This window comes from Bombyx mori, chromosome 10 (assembly GCF_030269925.1).
Source record: "Bombyx mori chromosome 10, ASM3026992v2".
Classification (NCBI taxonomy): domain Eukaryota; kingdom Metazoa; phylum Arthropoda; class Insecta; order Lepidoptera; family Bombycidae; genus Bombyx; species Bombyx mori.
Window position 1 is genome coordinate 16,882,897 of NC_085116.1, and position 26,479 is coordinate 16,909,375.

At 40.4% G+C, this 26,479-nt stretch overlaps 1 protein-coding gene across 1 annotated transcript in view; it reads right to left on the reverse strand.

The window, feature by feature from the left end:
• The window catches only part of LOC105841880 (disintegrin and metalloproteinase domain-containing protein 11), a 576,915-nt gene that overhangs the window by 537,016 nt on the left and 13,420 nt on the right, over positions 1 to 26,479 (reverse strand). Inside the window, exon 2 of the mRNA XM_062670757.1 lies at positions 9,396 to 9,455. Coding sequence (XP_062526741.1) covers positions 9,396 to 9,426 — 31 coding nt within the window. The 5' untranslated portion in view covers positions 9,427 to 9,455. The remainder of the gene's footprint in view (positions 1 to 9,395; positions 9,456 to 26,479) is intronic.

Consider the following 26,479-nt stretch of genomic DNA (forward strand, 5'->3'; position numbering starts at 1 on the left):
CTTAACACCAGGTGGGCTGTGAGCTCGTCCACCCATCTAAGCAATAAAAAAAAGGCTTAAAAAAACCTTCTAAATCAATGAATACGAATGTTTAACCTTAATGAATTTCTAAACCATTCAACCGATTGTGATGAAACTTGAGACAGTTATTATTGATACTGTCAGGAAGGTTTCTGCCATGATACCATAAACGTACAATAGGTGACGCGCGAGTAGTTTCAAGAAATCAGTGTATTTCACAGAATTAACATCTGTCAGAGCGGAGCGTGATCGATAACCACAGATAATACAAAATACCTAAGATAGGCAATGCCCCATTTTGAAGATAAAACGCTCTCAGAAGGACTTTAACACAAATATGGCGCATATAATAAAACCCAAATTTCATGTCACTCCGTAAATTGAATTTGGAACTTACTAATTTTTCTAAGTAATTACATAGCACATTCACGAATCACTTCCACCATAAAGCAACCATCGCGTAAATGTAGCTACACGTGCACACAAACTTACACACACATAAACTTAATTAGTAAATGGACTATAATATATATATTTTTAGCTATGTTTCGTATTTTCTGTGGACTTTTTGGCGGGAACGCGAGGAGTTAGGTTATGTGATTTGTTTTATTTCGTCTATTTAGTGTTTCTTCAGGTTTAAATGTATAATAACGGTGGTTTATTAACTGTTTAATATCTGTAAAAGTGCACCAAAGTAGGAAAAAAAACAAAGCCCCTGGACGTAGCTTATCGGGATCTTCCAAAAAGCTCAATGAAAAAATCTCAGTAAATGACCACCATTTTACTGAGATTACATTTCATCTCTGATCATCTCATCTTATTTTATTTTATTTCATCCCAGTTGATTAATATCTCAAATTAAACATCTTCTGTTCGAAACCAATCCGTTAGTTTTGAATTTTTACCACGGCAACACGGGTCGCGATTTGACGGTGCTGTCGCGATTTGACATCTGTCACTTGGTCTTGCTTCTCGAACGGGACGGTACCTGTATATTGACGGTCTACGCTAAAGTTGTGTATCATCGCTAATCCTTATCCATTCCTGCCCCATACCCTTCTCCCTAAGTGATACGGCGTGAGAAGACGAAGGCATCGGTTCCGGTGAGTGATTGCATGATATTTTGTTAAAATAGTACATACGGCGCCGCGAATCGCGGCACATGTTCAACGCGCACCTCGTGCTGGTTTCCGTAGCCCTAGGCTGCCACGAGGTCGCTGGGTTCGAATCGAACAATTTCTGGTAGCAGAGCGTGGTTAGATTTGTGAAATCTATATAAATTACCACGAAGTAAAATTTTTTACGTCTAACCTCACTTAATTTTGTTACTAGTCAGCAGAAGTAGTGTAGGCATGGGGTTCGGTTCTGTTTAAACTATCATTCTGCTGACCTAGGTCAGGTCGTTTAGTGTGTTTCTATCCACCTGGTTAAGAAAATTAGTGAGTAGTAATAGTTAGTAATAGTAAGACTGATTTATTAGCTTCCACTGCGCATAGCTGACTAATTGTACGTGAGTTGGACAGCTGTGCTGGCTGAGTTTATGACCTAGCACACAGCTGCTACAGTGGTCAGCTATTTTCATACTATTACTACAGATTTATGTTAATTCTGCTCATCATAGCAGTAGATTACCACATCTATTTAAGCATAATTGTGTGTAACAATCTGAATGTTATTACAGTTTGGGTTTATAGTTTATTGTTAATTTGTGTATGATTGTAGCTCACTTCCTACTTATATTTTAGTATAATTGAGCTGCAACACATTTGTAATTGAATATAACTGGAGTACTTGTTGAACTTGTAGTAGTAGATTGCTGGTTGGGCCCTGTTTGGAGACTAGCTTAGTTATAGTCCAGAGGCCAACGGTGTATGAGTGTCATTTCAAAACTTATACCAGCAATTTGCTATTATATATATTTTTTGTTATTTGTTTTAATTTGTTCTAAATTTAAATTACTTGTTTGAATTTGTGGTAGTGGATTGCTGACTGTGGGCCCTGCTTGGTGACTGGCTTTGGTATAGTCCTGAGGCCATCAGTGTTTGAAAATTAATTCACAAATTTTTATCAGCAATTTGCTATCATATAATTAATTTTTAATTTTAATTTTGTTATTTGACTTACCCGTTGAACGGTGTGAATACTTTGTGATAGTAAATTGTTGATTGGGTCCTGTTTGGTGACTAGCTTCTAGTTATAGTCTAGAGGCCAGGTGCGCTTGAGTTTAGTTACAACTCAAAACCTGGTATCAGCAATTTTCTATCTTATAACTTTAATTTTAAGTTTGTTCTTATTTGTTGGGGTGTCCTTGGTACAGTGGTGAGGTCTAGGTTACCTAAATACTTAGGAGTAGGAATATTTTGGTGGGCTCACTCGTACACTCCTTTAAATAATTCCTTTGTTTTTGTTTTGAATTTTTATTTTGATTTTTTTTTTGATTTTTTTTTGATTTTTTTTTTGATTTTTTTTGAATTTTTTTTGAATTTTTTTTGTTCTGGTTGTAAACTGCAAGTAACATGTCGGTGTCCTACATTCGCGGGAAGGTGACTAGTGAGCTCCGATGGTTCGCATCAGCTCATGCTTTGGTTGACAGAACGGATAGGGATGCGGCATTGCTCGATAGGGCGTCTCAGGTGCACGAACGGTTGGAGGTAGTGTACGATCGGTTGTCTGACCTCGTTGCTTTGGGGTCCGAAGTGGAGAAGGAGGTGATCCATGCCATCGGTCTTGACGTGGACCAGTGTCAGGAGTACGCTGATGCCATTCTGCAACGGGTGGCCGATATTAAGAAGCAGTCGGCTTCCGGTGGTAATGGAGGTTCGGGAACTTCGTCAGGCGTCATATCACGCCTCCCCTCCATCGACCTGCCGATCTTCCACGGTGATCTGAACGAGTGGGTCGGCTTTAAAAATTTGTTTGACAGCCTGGTCCATGGTCGGTCGGACTTGACTGCCTCGTATAAGATGGCTCAGCTTCGGGGTGCTCTGCGAGGTGAACCTGGTGAATTGGTGGCACACTTGCCTATCACCAACGACAATTATGCGGTCGCACGCCAGATCCTGTTCGACCGATATCAAAATCAACGACGGTTGGTAGACGCTCAGCTGGCCAGGCTGTTTGCGATACCCAAACTTTCTCGGGCGTCCGATATCAGAACCGAGGTACTGAATCCAGTTACGGTGGCCACTAAGGCCTTGGGCAATTTGGGTCTACCAGTAGACCAATGGTCATATCTGCTCTTTTATATTGTTGCAGGTAGGCTGCCGGTTGAGGTGCTCACTCGCTTCGAGCAGCAGGACAACGCAGGTAGGGACGAACTGCCTACCCTGGCCAATCTGCTGGCATTTTTAGAAGCCGAAAGTCGCAGACACGAGATTATGCCACCACCCTCCTCTGGGTCGCGTGTGCCGGCTTCCGGCCACGCCGTTTCGGTTGCTCAGAGGGGAGGGGGAGGGGATAAGAGGGGGCCGTCTCAACGACTGACTGCGCTCATGGCAGCGGTGGGAGGCCCACGGTGTGCCTTCTGTCATGAGAGCGGGCACGACGTAGCCGCCTGTCCGAGGTTCCGGTCGACGCGCATCAGGGGTAGACGCAACATCGTTGCCCAGCGGCGATGGTGCTTTTTTTGTTTTGGGCCGCACACGGCGAGCGTCTGTCCACAGCCACAATTGTGCCCTAATTGCGACGGTCGGCACCATGCCCTCCTGTGTCTGGAGTCTGCCGCCACTCCGAGGTCATCCGGACGCAGTCATCTAGCCTCGCCGACCGGTGAGCGCACCGGTCGTAGCCCTCGCCAATTTGGCGGCGTGGACCCTCGGGAAGAGGCTTCGCAGGGAGGCGCCGGGTTAGGTACTGCGGGCGGGTGCCAGCGGATGCCCACTAGCTACGCCGGGGTGGCCACGTTGTCCCCCCGTGCGGGGCCGTGTTCGCCTGCTGGATCGAGTAGCCCTGCTCACTCGTCTCCCCTTCCCTCAGAAGTACGGTTTTCCCCTCCGCTGAGGGAGCGGCCGACGCTGGAGCGACTCCCTCCAGTGTTTGGCCCGTTTGGCCATCGTACACGGAGGTATATGAGGCGGGACGGGAAACGAGGGCCTTATGTGGGAGCGTGGGATCCGCTGGCACGCTACGACCTTCCGTCGCGCGCCGACCGGGATAGCGGGGACCCGGGCCCCCGCTAGGAAATTGCCGCTCACTGCAGTGTTGCCCCAGCCCCAGAAGCTGTTTTACTTCCTACCGCTTCTGTTCGGGTGTTGGATTCGGATGGCAACACTGTGTTTGCTCGAGCTCTGTTGGATTCCGGCGCACAGGGCAGTATTATGTCGAGCAACCTTGCAGTACGGTTGGGCAATCCTATTTACAAGTCTTCTTATTCTATTCGTGGAGTGGGCAATGTTAGAATTTCGGACGTGATCGGTCACACTTCATTTATTTTCTCATCGAATCCCAACCCTCGCTTACAGTTTAGAGTCTCAGCTTTGGTGATGCCTGAGGTGATAGGTCGTCACCCTCCGGTGAAGGTAAACAGTTACATACGGTCATTGACTTCAGACTTACGGCTAGCGGACCCCAAGTTTGACACCCCGGGGCCAGTAGACGTACTACTTGGGGCGGATGTACTAGGGAAGCTGCTCCTGACTGGGAAGCGCGTTCTTCATGCGGAGGGTTTGGTTGCAATGGACACAAAATTAGGGCATGTATTGTTGGGTCCTGCGTTCCGGCCGGTCGCTGCGAGGAAATCGGACAATTTTCTGGTCGGGTCTACGCTTTCGGAAGTAGTCCAACGGTTTTGGGAACTAGAAGAACCTCCTACAGCTTATCGAGTTAACCCGGATGAGGAGGAATGTGAGCTGTTTTACCAGAATAATACGGGTCGTCTCTATTCGGGCCGGTTCTTGTTAAGACTTCCTTTTCGGGCGAATCGCCCACTGCTAGGCAGTTCGAGGAAGGCAGCAGAGACTAGACTTTTGTCAATGGAGAGACGCATGAGGCGCGACGCGGTGTTCCGGCAGAAATATGTAGAGTTTATGCGGGAGTATGAATCCTTAGGTCACATGTCGGTTTCCAAGGTAGATTGGAGTGCTACGGAGCACTGTTTCCTGCCTCATCATGCGGTTTTGAAAACTCCTAACGGTAAAATTAGGGTCGTGTTTGACGGTTCGGTCACGACCTCCTCCGGCGTCTCGTTAAATCAGTGTCTCCATTCGGGTCCAAAGCTGAACCGGGACATTTCAGACATACTGACGAGCTTCCGCAGGCACCAGATCGTTTTCGTGGCAGACATCCGTATGATGTTCAGGCAAACGGTGATTCATCCGGAGGATAGGCGGTATCAACTCATTCTCTGGCGTGAAAGCTCAGATGAGCCCATAAAAATTTATGAACTGAACACGAACACTTACGGGTTGCGGTCGAGTCCATATTTAGCCCCCCTCACGTCGGTGACCTTGTGTTGGTTAAGGATGCTAACCTGCCGCCACTGCGTTGGCGTAGGGGGCGCATTGTTAATCTGTTTCCCGGTAAGGATGGGACCCCTCGGTCTGCAGAGGTTCTGGTCGGGGACTCGGTTCTCAAACGAGCGGTCACAACGTTGTCCCGGCTGCCAGTTGATTAGGGACAGGTAGGGGACCTGTCCGGGCGGGTGACTGTTCGAAACCAATCCGTTAGTTTTGAATTTTTACCACGGCAACACGGGTCGCGATTTGACGGTGCTGTCGCGATTTGACATCTGTCACTTGGTCTTGCTTCTCGAACGGGACGGTACCTGTATATTGACGGTCTACGCTAAAGTTGTGTATCATCGCTAATCCTTATCCATTCCTGCCCCATACCCTTCTCCCTAAGTGATACGGCGTGAGAAGACGAAGGCATCGGTTCCGGTGAGTGATTGCATGATATTTTGTTAAAATAGTACATACGGCGCCGCGAATCGCGGCACATGTTCAACGCGCACCTCGTGCTGGTTTCCGTAGCCCTAGGCTGCCACGAGGTCGCTGGGTTCGAATCGAACATCTTCATTTCATTTCATTTCACTCCATATTATAATTTTTCATAAAATAAGAATATAAATTAAAATAAGACATAACCTAATGGTCTTAGTTACCAGGTCATAAAATCCTTTTAAAAACAAAAACCTGTTTTCTGTTCAAGATACTGTATATTTATATATTTGAATATCTTGTTGGTGTTGTTCACTTAAACTCTTGTCTTGTTCACTTAACTTTTCGTTTTAGGAAAGTACGTTGATAGTTTGCGGGGCTTTATGTTTGGGAAACCCTGATCCGCGCCGATAACATTTTTATAACAAATCTAAAACCTTCATGTCTTATATCCCTCCAGGCAGAAAACTTGGAAAATCGCCGGCATCCGATCCCTGTGCTCTGTCAATAATTGATAATGGATGACGTCATTATGTCAGTCGGTGATTGATTGAAGGTTCCGATGCCATAGCTCGCGGCCCCCCTCCCGCGAATTCGGGGGAGTATTTAAAAGTAGTTTTTTTACGAATATTTTTAGTAGCATCGGAATTTCTTGCAATTGTGCTCATGTTACGAGACGTATAGAGATAAATAGATTGTTTCCACCACCAACATTTCTAGATTTAAGCCCTTGTATTCGAAGGTTCTAACTTGTTGTTGAAGGTTGTAACTATACTTGAGACCTTAGAAATTATATCTCAAGGTGGGTGGCGTATTTACGTTGCGGATGTATATGGGCTCCAGTAACCACTTAACACCAGGTGGGCTGTGAGCTCGTCCACCCATCTAAGCAATAAAAAAATAAATAAAAAGAGTTCATTTTAAACCTTAAATAATGTTGCATCATTCTAAATCTTATGTCTTATTATCATCGACACGTTTATTTTTACGTCACACTATAGTTTTAATTGACTGCAGCTTCACGTATCACCATTTCAATAGATTAGCCCAAGTTAAACAGTTTTAACTGCAGATGGCGGCTTGGCTCTGTCCCTGGATTTGCTGAAGTCCATGGGTGACGGTAACCACTCACCATCAGGTGGGCCGTACGCTGGTCTACCTACTAGGGCAATAAAAAAAAGAAAACGTCGACCCAAACACGAGCATCACGCCATAACAAATGACGCATATAATTATTCGTACTTATTAAAACACGATGAATGCACGATAATCTTCATATGAATCTCGGACGGTTGAGTAAAATCTCCGCACACGCGCCGTGACCGACACCAGCCAATCCATCAAAGTCCACACGCTTTGTATTGGTCCAAGGACGATATATTCGAATTTGGAATACCAATTTCCCAATGTAAATAGCTGTCTTAAAAGATAGGTCTATCGAAGGTGAAGGCTATTTATTGGTCTGAGCGACATTTTGCTTAATACGCGACATTTATCTCTGTAATTAAAGGTCCGTTTTATTTGGTACTAGCTAACCCGTCGAACTTCGTAGCGCATAACTAATAATGTATTATGCCATGTAGTTAAGCTAAATATCACTTTACAATTAAAGCAGCAGAATCCAGGTGTATCGTAATATATATTCCTTAGTTTACACAAAATAAATTTCTGAACACTCGCCTAAATATTTGACAACCAATATATGTGTGTGTGTTTGTATTTACTGGTGGTAGGACCTCTTGTGAGTCAGCACGGGTAGGTACCACCGCCCTGCCTATTTCTGCCGTGAAGCAGTAATGTGTTTCGGTTTGAAGGGTGGGGCAGCCGTTGTAACTGTACTGAGACCTTAGAACTTATATCTCAAGGTGAGTGGCGCATTTAGTTGTAGATGTCTATGGGCTCCAGTAACCACTTAACACCAGGTGGGCTGTGAGCTGGTCCACCCATCTAAGCAGTAAAAAAACTTCAGAGGTGTCAAGGGACACCCGGATGGAACGAAGTTCCTTTCGATTAATTAGTGAAGGAATTGTAATTTTTTTTTAAAGTTATAATAATAAATTACGGCATTATGAAGAAGAAAAAAACAATACTATGAACTAAATTACTATTGTTGAAACGCTATCTCGAGAAACTGTACTCATTACGCGGACCAATCGGATACAAGAAATGTCACGCGATAAGCGCCTACACGTTGATTGGTCAGAATGACGGATCTAAAAAGTGTCGTGACAACTTTTCGTAAGAATTTATAGCAAAAAGTGTCGTGACAACTTTTCGTAAGAATTTTTTCCATCTAGCCCCCTTTCACAACGCGCGATAAGGAACTTCGTTCCAAAAAAGGCATTGGAATCGTATCTTCGATTTATTCTAGAAAGTATTTTCTTAAATGTTGTAAACAACGAGGCTCGTTAAATCTATATAACGTCCATGTTCGAGGGAGGGCTTGATTTACTGGCCGCTCCCTTCCCGTAGCGCCGCTATGTTCGGAGAAATAGCCCTTATACAACTCCTGGTCATAATGGAACCATCTCGAACGGTGATGTTCCAAAATTTATTATTTTCATTGACAACGTAGACAGACGTATAGATCGCCCACTTAAGCTGTGCCCGTAGATATTGCTTTGTAGACATTCGTCCTTGGAGTCCTTGACGTCCAGATGAGGCCTTTCACGGTGTTTCCCAGACCTTTATCAAACGCTCTTTGGTTAGAATCCTCAGCAGTAGTCTGCAGTTTGGCTGTGCTCCTGGCATTGCTGATGCCCATTGACAACGACCACTACTAGATAGGCCGTATGACGACTAAAAGCTTTAAGAAGACGCACTCGCCGTGCCTGCTAGTCAATAGGTCGTAGATTCGAGAATGGGGGCGTACGATGTTTTTAGTTTTTCCTAAAATTTAAACACTACGGGAAGTTTGCTCACGAATGCTCATGGTTCACCTTCTACAACAGTATTTTTTGACGTAGACGGGCCGCTGTGATTAAATTAAAGCCGCTACCGTCTATAATTCTCCTAAACAAGTAAATTGAAATCATTGTCGAAAATAAAAGTCCCTTAATTCCTGTCGAGATATTATCAGTGAACTTCGGTCGATAGATTACTTTAACTTTTTCATTAAACGCAATTAGATATTAGTTACATAAGACACCCTACCGCCTACATACCACTTCTGGAAGGCCGTCTCGTTGTCCAGCACAGTTAGGTACCAACACCCTGCCTATTTCAGCAGTAATGCTTTTCGGTTTGAAGGGTGGGGCAGCTGTCGCACTGTAAGCCTGAGACGAATGGACGAGCTCATGACCTATCAGACCATAGACATCAACAATTTAAATGCCTTCAACTTGCTTTAGACAGGAGCTCTAAATCTTCGGTCTATAGTACGACTGCCCCGTGTTGACATCACCTTTCCCCAAAACATCGATTTCTCAAACGGATGCTACGTAACAAAAATAATCACGCCACTATTCTAGATTCTAGATAAATAAACAAATCTAATACCGGCTTCCGTATCGCTAAAGCTAGGCTCCATTTGACTACCGCATTATTGTAAAACGAGTCCTGTAAAAACAAAAAAAACAAAACATAAATAAACAACACTGAAGTGTTAAAGACATCGGTGCACAAACCATATAATACCATTACTGGTGGTAGGACCTCTTGTGAGTTCGCACGGTAAAGCAGTAATGCGTTTCGGTTTGAAGGGTGGGGCAGCCGTTATACTGTAAAAGCTGAGACCTTAGAACTCATACCTCAAGGTGGGTGGTGGCATTCTATGGGCTCCGGTAACCACTTAACACCAGCTGGGCCGTGAGCTCGTTCACCTATCTAAAAAAAACGATATGACACTCGATGTTCTTCGTATCAAAGATGCGAATAAATATTTTTACTAACAATCACGCCACGTTAACTGGCCCCGTGGTAAGTTCGTAAAGAACTTGTGTTACAGGTAAAAAGGAAAGGAATGTTCTAATCTAGCAGACAGATACCAAACTACCAAGTAAACACGTGTCTAAAACGTGTTGGTGAACGACTCGTATGATGAAGGAATAAAACACCGCATAAAAAAAGCACCAAGTTGCACGCGAAAGAAGTGAAACTTCTTTTGCGGTGTGTATTATTGCGGTTTTCTTTATTTTCCATCCTTAAATCAAATTTATCTTGTAATAGGGAGCGCTGTGTTTAAGAGAATCGTCCTCTTCACCATTTATATACATATACTTTAAATTATAAATAGAAAAATATATTTTCTTACATCCTTTATTAAAAATAAAATATAATATAGTTAATATGTTACTGTCATCTACAAGAGCAATAAGAAACTAATAACAAGCCATCAAGTGGCCGACGCCCGTAAACAGAATGTGTATAAGAGAAACGACCCAGCTCGCTCTCTCCCTCTATCCAAGGTTCGCGAGACGCTCTGTCTGTTTTCTCACTCTCGCTCGTCCTAAATCGTATCTTTTATCTCTAGTAATAACGAATCTGTCTCGTGTTAAATTTTACTCTCAAAACGCCTAAAGAAGTTTCATTTGAAAAATAAAATCGCGGGTTTCTTGTGAGCGTTCCATGGTGGGGTAGCCGTCCTACAATTTAGATTTTAGCTACGCGTTTCAAAACGGAAGACGACGTTCACGTTGCGATGTTAATGGACTCCGAACCACTTAACACCATATTGGCTCCAACCATCGCGCTACGCTAATAATAGATGTAAGCACTCCTCAATTGCAGTTTTACGCAAAGCTAAAAAAAAGACGTATAGCACTCGGGGACTGCCGCGGTAAAGCTATTGCAAAGCATTTTTTATCAACTTATGCAATTACAATTAGACAATAATAATTTAATATTAAAACAATAATAAAAATAAGACGACGCTATATTTATAAACATTAACAAAAGCAAAACATTAACTGTCCCCTTCACACTCATAAGCTAGACCGCGTGAGAGAGAGATGGGCAGACTTTTCATGATGCTCATGCAGTGCGACGTCACGCCGCGCGCTTATTCACAAACACTACACCAGCGCAACGTGTGAATGTGTTGAACGCGAGCTACATAGTAGGCGTAGTGGGGGTGTCAGGTTATTTTCGTTACGGAATTTCTTGATTCAGTCGCCGCGCTCAAGACCCGCGATAGAAGTTATGCAATAGCTTAAAAGATATAGGTCGTTAAACACGCTGGCCAGTGCGATAATAATTTTCAATAAAACAAATGCTGAACTGCAGTTAAATTTCAATTGTAAGAAGCCAAACGGACTTTGATAGCCAATATAATTATTTTTACATCGTCAGAGCAGCGTTCTCGAATGCGCGAATCGTTAAAGTTAAATTTTTACGTTCAAATAAACGAGCATGAAACAAATTTTAGTGGCATCGAGGACTAGTTTTATTCAAGAGGTCGTAAACACGACGTGGACCATGTGATGTCTTGTTGGTAAACGTATGTACAGACGATGTATGTCTTTGTTAGGTTGTCTTGGTATGAAATATGGTATGCGGCTTGCCTTTTAGCCCGCCAGATCTCTATTCGTACTGATAGATGGACACGTCATACCTCTGTCTGCCACAACATACCTTACGTGAACGTAGGCAATAAGCCTGCGCAATAATCAAGCATGCCTCAAGAAAACTAGCGCTATTTTTTTCATTATTTTTCCGTCTAAGACGTGGAAACTTTAATGTTACACTAACTACGTCCTTATGATTTGTCAAAAAATAATTATTATTGTGTACATCTCGGCTTACCGCAGAATATTAAGGTTTGACAATTTGTTTGACTTGTCTTCACGATAAGAAAATTCATCATCATGGAAGGCATTCGGAACGCAGGTAAATACAAAATGTAAATAAATACGTGATTAAGCCGTAGAAGTCGTTGTGTTTCTCGCTGGATCTTCTCAGTGGGTCGCGATTCCGATCCGGTGGTAGATTCTGCGAAGCACGGCTCTTACTAGGGCTAGTTTTAGCAAATTCTCTGAGGTTGAGCCCGTGAGCTCGCATACCCGTCCGCGCAAAGCTGGAATAGTCTCTTAGGCTACAAGCAAATAGGTAGGGGAGAAAAAGTCATACTAATCAAGTCTGAAACTCGCCAAAGTCTGGAGGATGCTAATGTTCACCTGTCACAACAAGGACTCAAGATAATTAGCACCACTTCCCTAACAAAAAATTATAAAATAAACAATTTTCAATTAACTGAAAATAATCGTTCTATTAGTGTTTTTTATCATAATTAGTGTGAATAAGAAAAAGTTCTCAATTTTCAGTTTAGAATTACTGTTCGCTGAAGTTAGAGAAGGCGGTATTTTAGCAATCTAAACTCCTGGCCCGACTGATTGTCGACGATACGATGCGACACAGAGCGATGTTATTCCATTAGGATTAATTTTATTGATTTAAATGATCAAACAGGTTCGTTGAACATCTATATCTATACTAATATTATAAAGCTAAAGAGTTTGTCTGCTTGAACGAGCTAATCTCGGGAACTACTGGTCCGATTTAAAAAAATATTTCAGTGTTAGATAGCCCATTCGTTGAGGAAGACTATAGGTTATAATATAACATGACGCTAAGACCAATACAAGCGGAGCACCAATAAAGAATGTTTCAAAATCGGGGTTTTTTTCCCTTTTGAGGGCTTCCGCTGCGTGCGCTGCAGAAACGATTAAAATTTCCCTATAATAATGTATGTCAGAATTGTTCCCCTTTAAAAGATCTAAAAAAATTCCGCGACAGCATTCTCTATATGTTAAGGTTGGCTCACTATAACGTTTTTTATGCTAACCAAATTTGTTCTAAAATAAAGTATTATTTGTGAACTATTCCACGAGGACGAAGTCGCGGGCAAAAGCTAGTATATTATATGAGCGTTCTTAAGCCCACGACCTCGCTTGAGAGACGCCAGAAAAACCGCCACGTTCGCCCTAAGCAACATCAGCTATTGAATAAATCGTACAACGTTTACAAATTGAATTGATTTAAAACGAAGAATCGCGCCCTCCCCGCAGAGTGTAGGAAGAAATGTTTTGTAAGCCCCCAGGGATGAGTCGCGGCAGTCTGTATTTTTTTGTATGAGCATAAACCGCATGTTCTGTGCAGCCGATTTTCTGTGGGTTTCTGCTGTGGAAGGTTTTGCTTTAAAGACGTGTAAAGGAAATGCTTTTTTTTCTTAAACCATTCCAGAAATCTCATTAGGCATATAAGGATGAGTGTAAGATTTATTTTTGTGCGTTTATGTTAATAATTCCCTCTCCCTCTCTTTCAACCACAGGTCTCCCAGAGCCTCCCCACAACATACGGTTCTGCGCGTCCTGGTCTAGATTCCCGCGAAACTGTGAAATATCCACCACGGAAAATAAAAGAAACAATCATTTTTCAAACGGCCCTCTGGTGTAGTGGTAAGTGACATGGTCACTACACAAGGGGGTCGCGGGTTCGAATCCCGCCAAGGGAAGATATTTGTATGATAAATATAAAATGTCTTTTCCAGGGTTATGGGTGTATATTAAATATATGTATGTGTATAATAAAAAACCTATATTTATTTCCGTTATCTGGTACCTGTAACACAAGTTCTTTACGAACTTATCACGGGACCAGTTAGCGTGGCGTGATTGTTAGTAAATATTTATTTATTTATTATTATCATATTTTCCGGTGAATTTAAAACCTTCGAGAGAACCAGATCCGAGCACAGATCATCCGCTTTACAAAGAACCACTCTCCAATAGCCATCCACACGAACTTACAAACAAATTCTCCATTTCCGAACTTCAAAACGATCTCAACTCCAAATTATAAGAACAATTAATCATCTCGGCCATTTAAATTACCTTACTTTTTAATTAGCAAACCGCAGAACAGTCTGAATAATAAATAAGCATCGACACTCATTGAAAACTAAACTTTTCGCAATTAATCAAAATATAAACAATATTAGAACTGCCGGGGAGGCGAACTCATTAATAAAATATACTAATTAAAATACAATTGACGTTCTGAATGCCGACGTATTTCAATTAAAAGATTTCTCAATTAATTGTGATAATGGAGAATAAGTTATTTGTACAAAAAATATTATACATTCAATATTACGGAACAATTTTAATGATTAGGTTAATTTTTTCTTTAAAAACGGTTCACAGACGACTATATATGGAGCTCTGTTATTACTGGAAACAGAGTTTTATAGCCTTGGCCTACTATGTGTGATATTAAAATGTCATTTGTAATATCACACATACATAATAATATCACACATGTGTGTTTTACTGAGGGTAGGACCTCTTGTGAGTCTGCACGGGTAGGTACCACCACCCTGTCTAGTTTTGCCGTGAAGCAGTAATGCGTTTCGGTTTGAAGGGTGGGGCAGCCGTTATAACTATACTTGAGACCTTAGAACTTATATCTCAGGGTGGGTGGCGCATTTACGTTGTAGATGTCTATGGGCTCCAGTAACTACTTAACACCAGGTGGGCTGTGAGCTCGTCTACCCACCCATATGAGCAATAAAAAAAATCATAAGTTCACCATGCATAGAATTTTAAGCTTAGATTTTCCAGCATAGCTTTGCAGTCGCACCTCATCTAATGTTCTGCAGTTATATTTACCAACAGACTCGTGAACGTGACTGTCCTAATTTTTTTTTCATTGCCTTTGTAGGCAGACGAGCATACGGCCCACCTGATGGTAAGCGGTCACTGTCGCTCATGGACATCATCAATGCCAGGGGCAGAGCCAAGCCGGTGCTTGCCTCATTAAATCAGGATCTCCGCCCATGCCTCAAGAGGACGACAGCGTTAAAACCTACAGAAAACACCTAAAACCGAGTGGACTTTGAGCTTTGGTGATACTCTTTCACCGAAAAACACCGTCAATAACTTATTATTATTACTGGTGGTAGAACCTCTTGTGAGTCCGCGCGGGTAGGTACCACCACCCCGCCTATTTCTGCCGCGAAGCCGTAATGCGTTTCGGTTTGAAAAGTGGGGCAGCCGTTGTAACTATAAAATCTGAGACCTTATAACTTATGTCTCGAAGTAGATGGCGCATTTACGTTATAGATGTCTATGGGCTCCAGTAACCACTTAACACCAGGTGGGCTATGAGCCCGTCCATCCATATAAGTAATAAAAAAAAATTAAAAAAAATGTGTGAAAACCCTGGCGTAAAGGCGACATATACCTACTCAACCCACATCATGTTCACTCAGTACTAGAACGAATAGGCCCCAATATCGCAGTAACTACATACATAAATATATCGGAGACGGTCATTAGTTTAGTACCTAAACAAAACGCAGCACGATTCCCGAGAGATGGCAGCACGATTGCGGTATCATTGGAACTCGGCTAACTTCGTACTACGACAGAGTCTAGCCGATGGAGGCGCGTAGACGCCATCACACTTACCAACCAACCTCCTTGAAGAGCGGTGCCTCTATGCTAAGAACTGTCATTCGTTTTCGCTTGCTAACGTCAAGATTTCTAAATTGTTCTAAGACAACAAACGGGATTAGTGTACTCAATATTTCTCTTAGCTCGATCACCCTATCCGCCCCTAAAATGTCTGACAATGGTGTTAATAATTGTGGCTTCTCCGACAAATCGATAAATACAAAACAATTAAGCAAAAATTTCTGTTCATTGAACGATTTTATAATTTTTTCTTAGACAGTTACTGACAAGCCTATATAATATGTAGGTTATTAAAGAAATGTTTTTCCTCAAAATGTAAATAAAGCAACAAAACATTACACATAAAATGAATCACATGAAATGAATGAACGAAGCGTGTTGCGGATAATATATACTTTTAGGTTAATAAAACAATATTTTGTGTAAATGTTTGGAAATAAAGCTTCGTTTTTTTTAGTCACGAATTAAAAAAAATATAAATGAATCTAAGTCTTGAGGTGATTACGGTCTAATTTCGTTAATTAAGCGCTTATTGATTCTAAGAAATTTGCAGTATTCACCAACATAAAATAACACGAGACGCGAACTAAACGAACACAACCTTTTCGGGGACAAACTATTCGAATAATGAATTAGTGAATTATCATGAAGCGCGTACGGGAGTCGGAACGGACGCCACTCCAATTAAGATATGGTTTAATTAAGCGAAAACCTTCTTTATGCTCCGCGACCCTCCGTTTGAAATATTGAGACACCGACGTGTATTTTATAGGTAAATATTATTCTGGGCGTTCGCGTTGCACTGTAACTGATAAGAAAGATTTTATTTAATTTAATTCAACTTGATATCCGTGACCGTGTATCGGAACGCGCGAGAATTTGACATCTGTCAAAAAACAGGCCCGCGCTTTTTTTTACCTTCATCTTCGCCATTAAAAAAAAAACTCTTCCTCTTCCTGCGGCGTCATTACATTCGTTTGTCGTGTAGACAATAACAGAAGTTATGCTATTTTGAAACCAAGAATGCAATTTATCAGTTATTATTATTACCATTGGTTAATTAAATGTTAAAACAATCTTCATATCACGGTATTACAAGAGCGCTCTGATATTGTCTCTCAATAAATCATTATTATAAAACTGCGCATTAACAGAGCGCAACATAAATATTTGGTCTTTGAACCTATGAAGTTGCCATTTTACAATACTGGCAATTTGAAACGTATGTTATTAACGGCTGACAATAAATTCGAAATTTAATTGTTTTTTTTTTATATGTACTAGGAATAAAATTTTCAAATTTACTCATTTTTTAGTTTATTAGTATCTTGCTTTCAATGCATTTGTATCTTTTTTATTAATATGGACGATAAAAATATGAGTAAGTAATTAAAAGAATGGTATGTGTCGGAGAAAACACAATTATTAAAACCATCGTCAGACATCTTAGGAGCAAATAGAGTGATCGAGCTAAGTGAAATATTGAGTACACCAATCACGTTAGAACAATTTAGAAATCTTCTCTCGACGTTAGGAAACAAAAACGAATAACAGTTCTTAGGACGGAGGCACCGCTCTTCAAGAAGGTTGGTTGGTAAGTGTGATGGCAACTACGCGCCTCCATGGGCTAGGCTCTGTCGTAGCACGAAGTTAGCCGAGTTCCGACAATATCGCAATCGTGCTGCCATCTCTGGGGAATCGTGCTGCGTGTCGTTTAGCAACCAGACTAATGACCTTCTCCAACATATGCATATGCATATATATGTTTATTATTATTATTATTATTATTATTATTATTATTATTATTTTCAACTGATTGGTACACCGCGTGAATGCGTTTTCAAATGATTCTTGTCCACCTGATAGTTGTCTGGAAGAGATCGCTCTTAGCGATAAGACCACCAATAATTTTTTTTGTATTTAATCTTTCTTCACGTTTTTTTTTATGTACAATCTCTCTCCCTAAAAAAGTGGTTATTGCTGTCCATGTGTTAAGTATAGATGTCCATGATCAACGCCAACCACTAACGATCAGGCCGGTCAGCCGCGCGCGCCTATAAAAACTAATAATCAAAGTCTAATCTTAAACTTCACATCTGAGATTCTCTAACCTAATTTCGAGCTCAAGAGCTTTTGCCGCGTCGTATCAATCGCTAGTACGTTGATGTAATCAACCACCCTTCGCTCTAATGACACTCGACTTTCCATAAAAGGGTTGCTTTAAGAGGCAACGTTTTGTCTGCTATATAGCAAACTGTTCTTAGAAACACTTTACACCGTAGGACACTAAACTAATGAGCAAGTTAAAATTCATCGAAGAAATTACAGGTGTTTAACTGATCCCTGGTTTCTGTAGACCAATATGTCATAACAATAAGCTTTCGTGTACTGAATTGGATTTTATTATAAAGCTATCGAATTTCATAATTTACAACTTATTAGGTTTCGCTCCGTATTTATTTCATCAAAAGAATTTAAGATGAGTATATTTTTAAAGTGAATTTTTATGGTACATTTTATACTATTAAATTTATATATACACATACAATAGAGGTGGATGTACATATGTGCGTATTGTGTTGCTTTTCAAATTTTTTTGTATACTTAAATTTATAAATTTCTTTATGTTTCTTTGTTCATTTTCTGCTTATGTGTGTACATCTGATTTGATGGCAGTAGCTTGTTTGATTTTTGTTTTAACTATTTTTTAATATATGATGTTTGATTTGTACTATTGGTTTCCCAAATAAATAAATAAATTTATGTTTTATCCATTCCTTCCTTCCCCATCAATTACTTAATCTATCCTATATCCTAAGTAGTCAATTGATTGCGTCAACCAATGATTGCAACGAAGTATACTAGCGGTACTCGCGCGCTTCGCTGGCCATATAAAATTAACATTATTATTTATTGTCATTATTATTAGGGAGTTCAACACTCATATATTAGCCTATCCAATAACTACATATATTTTCTACACGAATACCAAGTTTCAAGTCAATCGGATGCATGGTTCAGTAGTTATAACGGAACATCCGTAAAAACCACTGTAGATCTATATATTAGTATAGATAAGGTTGGATTTTTGGCGTTGTCGTTTTATGAAGACATTTCTTAAAGTACAGAACAAAAAGAATCGTTCGTTGTCTGAAATGTTGTAGCCTTATTAGTAAAAGATGTAACATAGGGGATGTTTTGCCGTGATTTTTCTTATTAATTAGCTTTCTAACAAGAGCGAATCACAAAAAGGGTATGAAAAAAAAATTAAAAATAGCAATCTTTAATAGCAATCCGAACTTTGTCCTGTGAATCCTGCTCAGGATGTAAAGACAAAGGTATAAAAAAAAATTAGTGGTGTCATAGGACACCGGATAGGAACGAAATTCCTTATTATAAAAAGATTAATTTTAAGTTCTATTCTATTCTAAAGAAAATAAAACTGGAGGTTTCGCAACAACCCACGGTCATTCGGTAACGTGCGAACTTATAGTGGTACACTTCATTCATGGTTGTTTGCATACGAGTTAGTGTATTGCGCAAACGAACGCTCTAACAGCCTGGCCACGGGACATTCGCCGATGCGAATATTCGCGCGGTGCGAACGGCGAAGCGTCTAGCGACTAAAATAAGCGCATAGAAATGTACCTAACAAGCCACGCGCACCGGCGACCGGCGAAGCGACCGGCGAAATGTACCGAGCGAATCGCGCGATGCGGCGGGCGAGCAAAACAAATGCATGAATACGGACGGCGCGAGCCACGGAGTCGAGCGGTAGTCGCGGCGAATAGTACAGTGATTGAATGAGTTTAGTTGTTTTCGCCGCGAAAAATTAACGCCGAAATTTTTATATTTTTTATTTATTTTTTATTTTATATTTTTAAAGTCGTCGTGGCCTAACGGACGTCCGGTGCAATCGTGTTGAGCGGTGCACCGGTGTTCGAATATCAGGCGGGTACCAATTTTTGTAATGAAATACGTACTCAACAACACTCAACGTTCACGATTGATTTCCACGGTGAAGGAATAACATCGTGTGATAAAAATGAAATCTTCAAAATAATAATTTGCGTAATTACTGGTGGGAGGACCTCTTGTGAGTCTACACGGGTGGGTACTACCACCCTGCCTATTTCTGCCGTGAAGTAGTAATGCGTTTCGGTTTGAAGGGTGAGGCAGCCATTATAACTATACTTGAGACCTTAGAACTTATATCTCAAGGTGGGTGGCGCATTTACGTTGTGGATGTCTATGGGCTCCAGTAACCACTTAACACAAGGTGGGCTGTGAGCTCGTCCACCCATCTAAGCAATAAAAAAATAAAATAGCTGAAATACTAGCTAGACCAGCTATTTGGAAGTCTAGCCACCCAAAGTATTTCTCGTACTTCTTGTGGAATTCTCCATCTATAGGTATACTCCGATTCTTATTCAAATCATGTACTTCACAATCTTTTCCAAATAATAGGTCCTGAACCAAAAAACTATTAATTTGTAAGCAATATCGAGATAATTTCGATATAGACATTTCGCTGTCGGACTTCCTTACTAGTCGCGGCGGCGAACGTGAGTACCCGTGGCCTGCAAACGGTGCTGCGCGAATGGTCGCCTCGCCCACCGCTTCGCTGTTCGCACCGCCGATCCCCGTGGCCAGGCCGTAAGATCGTGGTCAATGAATGATAAAAAAATATATTATTTTTTGTACGTTATTACAAAGTTAAGTCGTACATTGTGTGCATTACTAATAAAAATCTTACGATACGGACGTTTTTTCCCGGTTATCCCTCCGCATCGTCCCATAAGGAACTTCACTCCAAAAACGATGGTCATCGGTCATTATTAATATTTGAAAATTTACTGGTTAATAGGATATTTTAAAGTTAGAAATCAATTTAAAAATTCCATTGCACATATAGCGAAGGTCGAGTTATTAAAAAACGTATTTACAATCAAATACTATCGCACACTCGAGAAAATGCACAGGAACAAAAAGATTCTCAAGCATCAAGGTCTACTTTCATATCAGCTCGTGAACAAACTGGGTTATCTAAAGATAGAATCTGTATCGAGGCTTATACTGAAACGGCTAATGTTTCCCGAAGGCTATTCTTGGAAGCCTTGACCTGCGACGGTGGGCGATTTCCACTTTCACTGCTCCCACACATGCTGTGCGCTAATTCTGTACTCTATCTGTTTCTATTCTATTCTGTCTGATAATAAAAATCAAAACAAAATTATAATTTGCGTAATTACTGGTTGTAGGACCTCTTGTGAGTCCGCACGGGTAGTTACCACCACCCTGCCTATTTCTGCCGTGGAGCAGCAATGCGTTTCGGTTTGAAGGGTGGAGCAGCCGGTTTAACTATACTGAGACTTTAGAACTTTTATCTCACTGTGGGTGGCGCATTAACCTTGTAGATGTCTGTGGGCTCCAGTGACCACTTAATATCAGGTGGGCTGTGAGCTCGCCCACCTAACTAAGCAATAAATAAAAAAACATTGTGTCCAGTTCCTCGCAGTATACACAAGCAATAATGCTGGTGCCATTTCGTAAGAAACTGTGATGAATTAAATCGGTACTGGACTACCAAGGGAAAGATGGCGGGTCATCGTGAGACGTATCAAGTTTGTCCCCTCCAACACTAAATGACGATCATGACAACTCTGTCAAGAGTGACACGATTGAGAAGAAAAAGGATCACCAAATAATGATCATGACTTTTTTCAGGGTAAGTTTTCGGTTGGTGCATTGCCTGGACGGTAAGCTATTAGCTTCGTCGACTATCCAGGTCAAAAACCTTTTAATTTCTGCCCATGGACGTCCACTGCTGGATAAAGGCCTCCGCCACATTTCCCCACAATAACCTGTGCAGCCTGCCTCCAGCGGATTCCTGCAACTTTTAGCAACACTTTTCAGTTTTCATGGTCACGGAAGACTAACGTACTATTTTGTATATGGATAAACGAATTGTATATAGCTCGTCTCTTTGGAGTGGTTAAAGGAGCTAATGGAAATTTCATGAATGCCACCATCCACTCTGAAAGCCATGTCAAAGTCCTGTACATAACGGCTGTTCTATCTTCAAATCAGCGATGACAGTTCCGTTGGGGAAACCAGCTCCATAGACATAACCCACTGAGTTTCTTTCGTACGTTTCGCTGGTTGATTCTGCGAAGCACTGCTCTTGTTAGGGCCAATGGTAGAACATTCTCAGCGCATTCTTGGGGCTCAGGTTAAGCCCCTACCAGTCATAGTGGAATAGCCCCTTAGCTTACCAGCAATTAGGAAAGAAAAAAAACCATCGTGGTAGTGATTCCCCACGGACTTCACAAACCACAAGTTCTTAAACTAAACAGATACACATCGTATTTATTCAAAATAATAGTCAACTATTATAAAACATATAACCGTTCGCGTCCATTCAATACTGAATCGAAAGGTCTAAATATAGTAGGTCTAAATTAGCTTCAAGCGAAAGTACTATGCGACCTGCAGTTTATTCCTGAACCGCCCCTGACCTTACGAACGACGGCTGCTTAATGAGATTTTATGAGACCTGTTGGCTGATGTTGTAATTTAAGATCATAAGGTCAACGTTATTTGGTTTTTGTGCTTAGTCAAATAGAACACAGATGACATTTATAGAGACAGAAGACAATGTGACAACCGCCTACCGCCCGCCACCGAAGTAAAGTTCATCCATCCTACCTGGAGCCACTGAGATCATTCACAGTGCGTTTCTAGGGACCTTTTTTGCCACGTACCATCCGTCTTTGGAAAGAGCTCCCCTCCACTGTGGTTCCTGAGCGCTGTGACATGTCCTTCTTCAAACGAGGTTTGCGGAGAGTACTTAACGGTAGGCAGTGGTTTGGCTCCGCCCTGGCATTGCTGACGTCCATAGGAGACGGTAATCACTCATCATCAGATGAGCTTTACGCTCGTCTGCCTACAAAGGCAATAAAAAAAAATGTGTGCGTGTACTAGTGTACACACGTAAGAAGTGAAACTTCTTTATGGCCTTATTTTTCGAAAAATGATCTACATGCAACTTTCTAGAAATTGGTTAAATAAAGTTAAATTAGATAAAGTTTAAACAAAAGGATTTTATTATCATAGACATGAATACAAAAAAGTTAAATTAGATAAAGTTTAAACAAAAGGATTTTATTATCATAGACATGAATACAAAAAAGATGGCGCGTAACGGAAAAATGTGACGCGTAACCGAAAAATGTGACGGTAAATTTTTTTCCAACGCCGATAAAGAAGTTTCACTTCAAAAATGTGAAACCTTTCTCATCTCAATCCTTAGTCGAAGAGGTCTTTCAACAACTGAAGGTAAAACAATTGATTTAACTCTCAGTTTTCCACCCGGGAAAGCATAATTTATGTTTTTAGTTATTTTTAGTCGACCTAATTTGGCATAACTGCAGCAAACAATTCACTGCAAAAAACAAAACTATTCTCGTTACGTCATTTTATTGCACGACTATACGAAGACAGAGAAAGAGAGCTCTTTATCTCTCTCTCCCTTTACGGCTCGAAAATACAAAATTTATGAATTACCCGTGACGTCTGGAACTAGGAGTGGGTAATATCGGTTTTGCCGCGTATCGAATCGTATCTATATATCGAGGATCAATATCGGATATTGAATCTATATATTTTCTGAATCTATATATTGATGGATGCTAGTAGATTTTCTCAATTCATGATATTTGAGATTTGAAACGATACGCTGATATAATATCGTAGTAGATATAGATTTAAGTCAACGTTATACGGTTGGTTTTCTGATATCAATTTATAATATGATCTTAAAGTAATAAAAAGAACATGAAAATAAAAATATCAAAAAACTTTCCTTCATGCTTTTACCAGGCTTAGGACTGGCTACATTATTTTCAGTTATTAGTATTTTGTGTCTTAATTTTAAATTACAAAATATACCAAAAGAGTGTAGATTTCAAAAGTTTAATACAAACACAAGAAATAAACTCAATTATTTGGATTCAACTAAAAATAGAAAAATGTGTACTTTAAAAATCAAACACAAAAAACTTTTAAGTATTTATAAACACTTGTCCAAAAATTCTAGTTCAAGGTCAAAGCGCGTGAAATTAAATTCAACGATGCAAATAGGCTATACTGCATTCAAGTTAGGGTCGAAAGTTGAAACTTCTTTCCTTAATTGTATCCTGCTGATACGCTAAGAATAATCTACAGACATATGGACTTAAATATAAGGTTTACAATTGTATGGATAATGCCTGTTTCTGTTTCATTCATCACATGATATCCCTATCGTGCGCTCACTCACTCTGGCCGATTCGATACGAACCAAACGAATATTGCTGATATTAACGAATCGGTACGATATGCCGATGCGCATCACATCGAGCAATATCGTGTATCGGCTGATATCGAAATATAGATTTCGATTCACGAATCGGTACGATATGGCGATGCGCATCACATCGAGTAATATCGTGTATCGGCTGATATCGATATATAGATTTCGTGCGGGGCGATATCGGATTCAACGATATTGCTGCGATATATAGATATTGAATCTATATACGATTTATATCACCCACTCCTATCTGGAACACAGCATGACGTATTGTCAGCCCGATTCAACGACCAATCACAGTCTAATACGTAATGCAACAGAAATAGGACGAGTAACCACTGTCGTGAGTAGGGCTGTCAAACATCGAAAATATAAGTTTTTGCGTAAATCACCATCAATAACCACATAATTTGCAAGCGAAGTAAATTGTCGCTTCGTAACAAGGTGACCCTGTATGAAACTTGCATAAGTTCTTTCATGACCTATGCAAGTGTAGTGTTCGCTTAAGCGGCTTGCAGACACACCTAAATTCTCTCCAGGTCACGACGAAGAGTTCGACAAGCGAATTAGCCCACAGACACAACCCACTGAATATCCCGCAGGATCTTCTCAGTAGGTCACAATCCCGTGCTAGATTCAGCGAAGTACTACTCTTGCTAAGGGCAGTGTTAGCAAGCTCTCTCAGATTGAGCCTGTGAGCTCACTTACCAGCCAAAGCGTAGCTAGATAACCGCTTAGACTACCAACGATTAGGTAAGAAAAAAGAAAAAGATTATCAAGAGATAAATGCCACCGCACTTCCAATGCCAAAATTTATTTATTGATAACACTTCATTAATTTGTATACATTGGCAGACCTAAGGCATTCTCTACCAGTCCACCAAAGGTAATGCATTGGAAATAATAGGAAGTGCATTGAAATAAAAATTAAACACAATTAATATTCAAAAAAATACATACAATGCATGTGTAAGTGTAAAAACATGTCATTTATGCAATGTTCAAACTGTTCAAACTCAAAATATTAAAATTAACTTAATAAAAATAAATTTAAAATCAATTCAAATAATGATTCCGCAGATTTTGCGAATTTTCTTTTATATATTTTTCCATTATGTAGATAGTTAGTTGAACAAGCTCGCGCCCTACCTAATGTTAAATGACTCCTGGAACTCATAGATCTCACAATATGCATATGACCTTGAGACATGAGTTCGAAATCTCAATTGTATTATATTGTATAACGATTGTTCCACCGTTCAAACCAGGACATATGACTGCTTCGCGGTACCAATAGGTAGGACAAATAAAGAAATAATTAAATTACTATACATTTTTAACAATATGTTCGACAACCCTGAATGCAGGTCGGTTCTCGGCCGAGCCCGTTCTATTTCCGTCCGTGACGTCACTGGCACGCCCCCGTGACGCAGCCGAGCTAAAACTTCACAGAAATTTCTCTATAACAACTGATATTCTGACGTCATTAATCATAAAAAAAAATTTACAATATACTATATATTTTTATTTATTTATTGCCCTAGTAGGCAGACCAGCTTACCGGTCCATCTGATGGTGAGTGGTTATCGTCGCCCATGGACTTCAGCAAGCCAGGGGCAGAGCCAAGCTTCTGCCTACTGTAAAATATATGTATGTATGTAACCTCTATACGATTAATCCTAAAATAAGTTAATATGTTATTTATAACATTCTTCTTTAGATGACATAAATAGAATTTCGATTATTGAAACATTAAAACATTAGGTGGAACATTAGAAACATAAAAGCATTATTAAAATATAAAAAAATATAAAAACAATGGTGAAGCAATAGCTTTAAATGTTGTTTTATAATGTATTATTTTATTTGTATCAAAATACAGTTTAGCTTCGTAAAACTATAGCACAAATTGAGTTTTATATATTATATTTTATTTTTATATATTATTTTATATATGTACATACATATATACATGATTTGTTCAAGTGCTCTTTCGCGCATGTGAATAGTTCTGCCCATACTATAATAAATGGAGTAACAATCACTTATATACAATGATTGTAGCTTTCGTAAAATAAAACGATCCCACGATAACCTCAATCGCGCTAGGGACATTTTCAGGATTTGTTTTCGGGAGGTCGAACCTCCTAGGAGACGTCCGGGCCAGGAGGACACGCGGTGTATGTTGGACGTGACGATCTGCAGATATTGAGGACATTTACACAGATCCAAGTCCAAACAACAACGCTATAACAGTCGCTCAGCCCATGGAAAAACTCCCCTTATCGCTTCCTATAACAGCTATCCTAATTAGCAAGTCGTAATGCGTCATTACTTCACAGCAGAAATGAGCCAAATGGTATGCGGAATACAATACCTCAATTTTTATATTTATACCTTGTTTCCCCCTATAAGGCTTTTAGATATTGTTTTAAATTAAGTCGTCGTGGCTTAAAGGATGCGACTACAAATTTGTGTACTTCATACGTATTCACGGACGACGTTAACAAATCAGTTGCGCATTTTTTATAAATTTACGTAGCTTATTGCTACAATCAATTGTCACTACAGGTATCCGTGGTGCATTTTTAAATACTAGTGGTCCCCCGATAGTTGAAATTCGACTATAATTAATCGAAATTATAAGTTTGTACACTATTATGTATTATAAAACCAAAGTGCGCTTGGTGCGGGCACTGATCTTTCCCGTATTCCTCTACGAGGCGGAGACATGGTGCATAAAAAGCCGGGACATCAAAAAGATCGATGCCTTTGAAATGTGGGTGTGACTGAGGATGCTGCGAATACCGTGGACT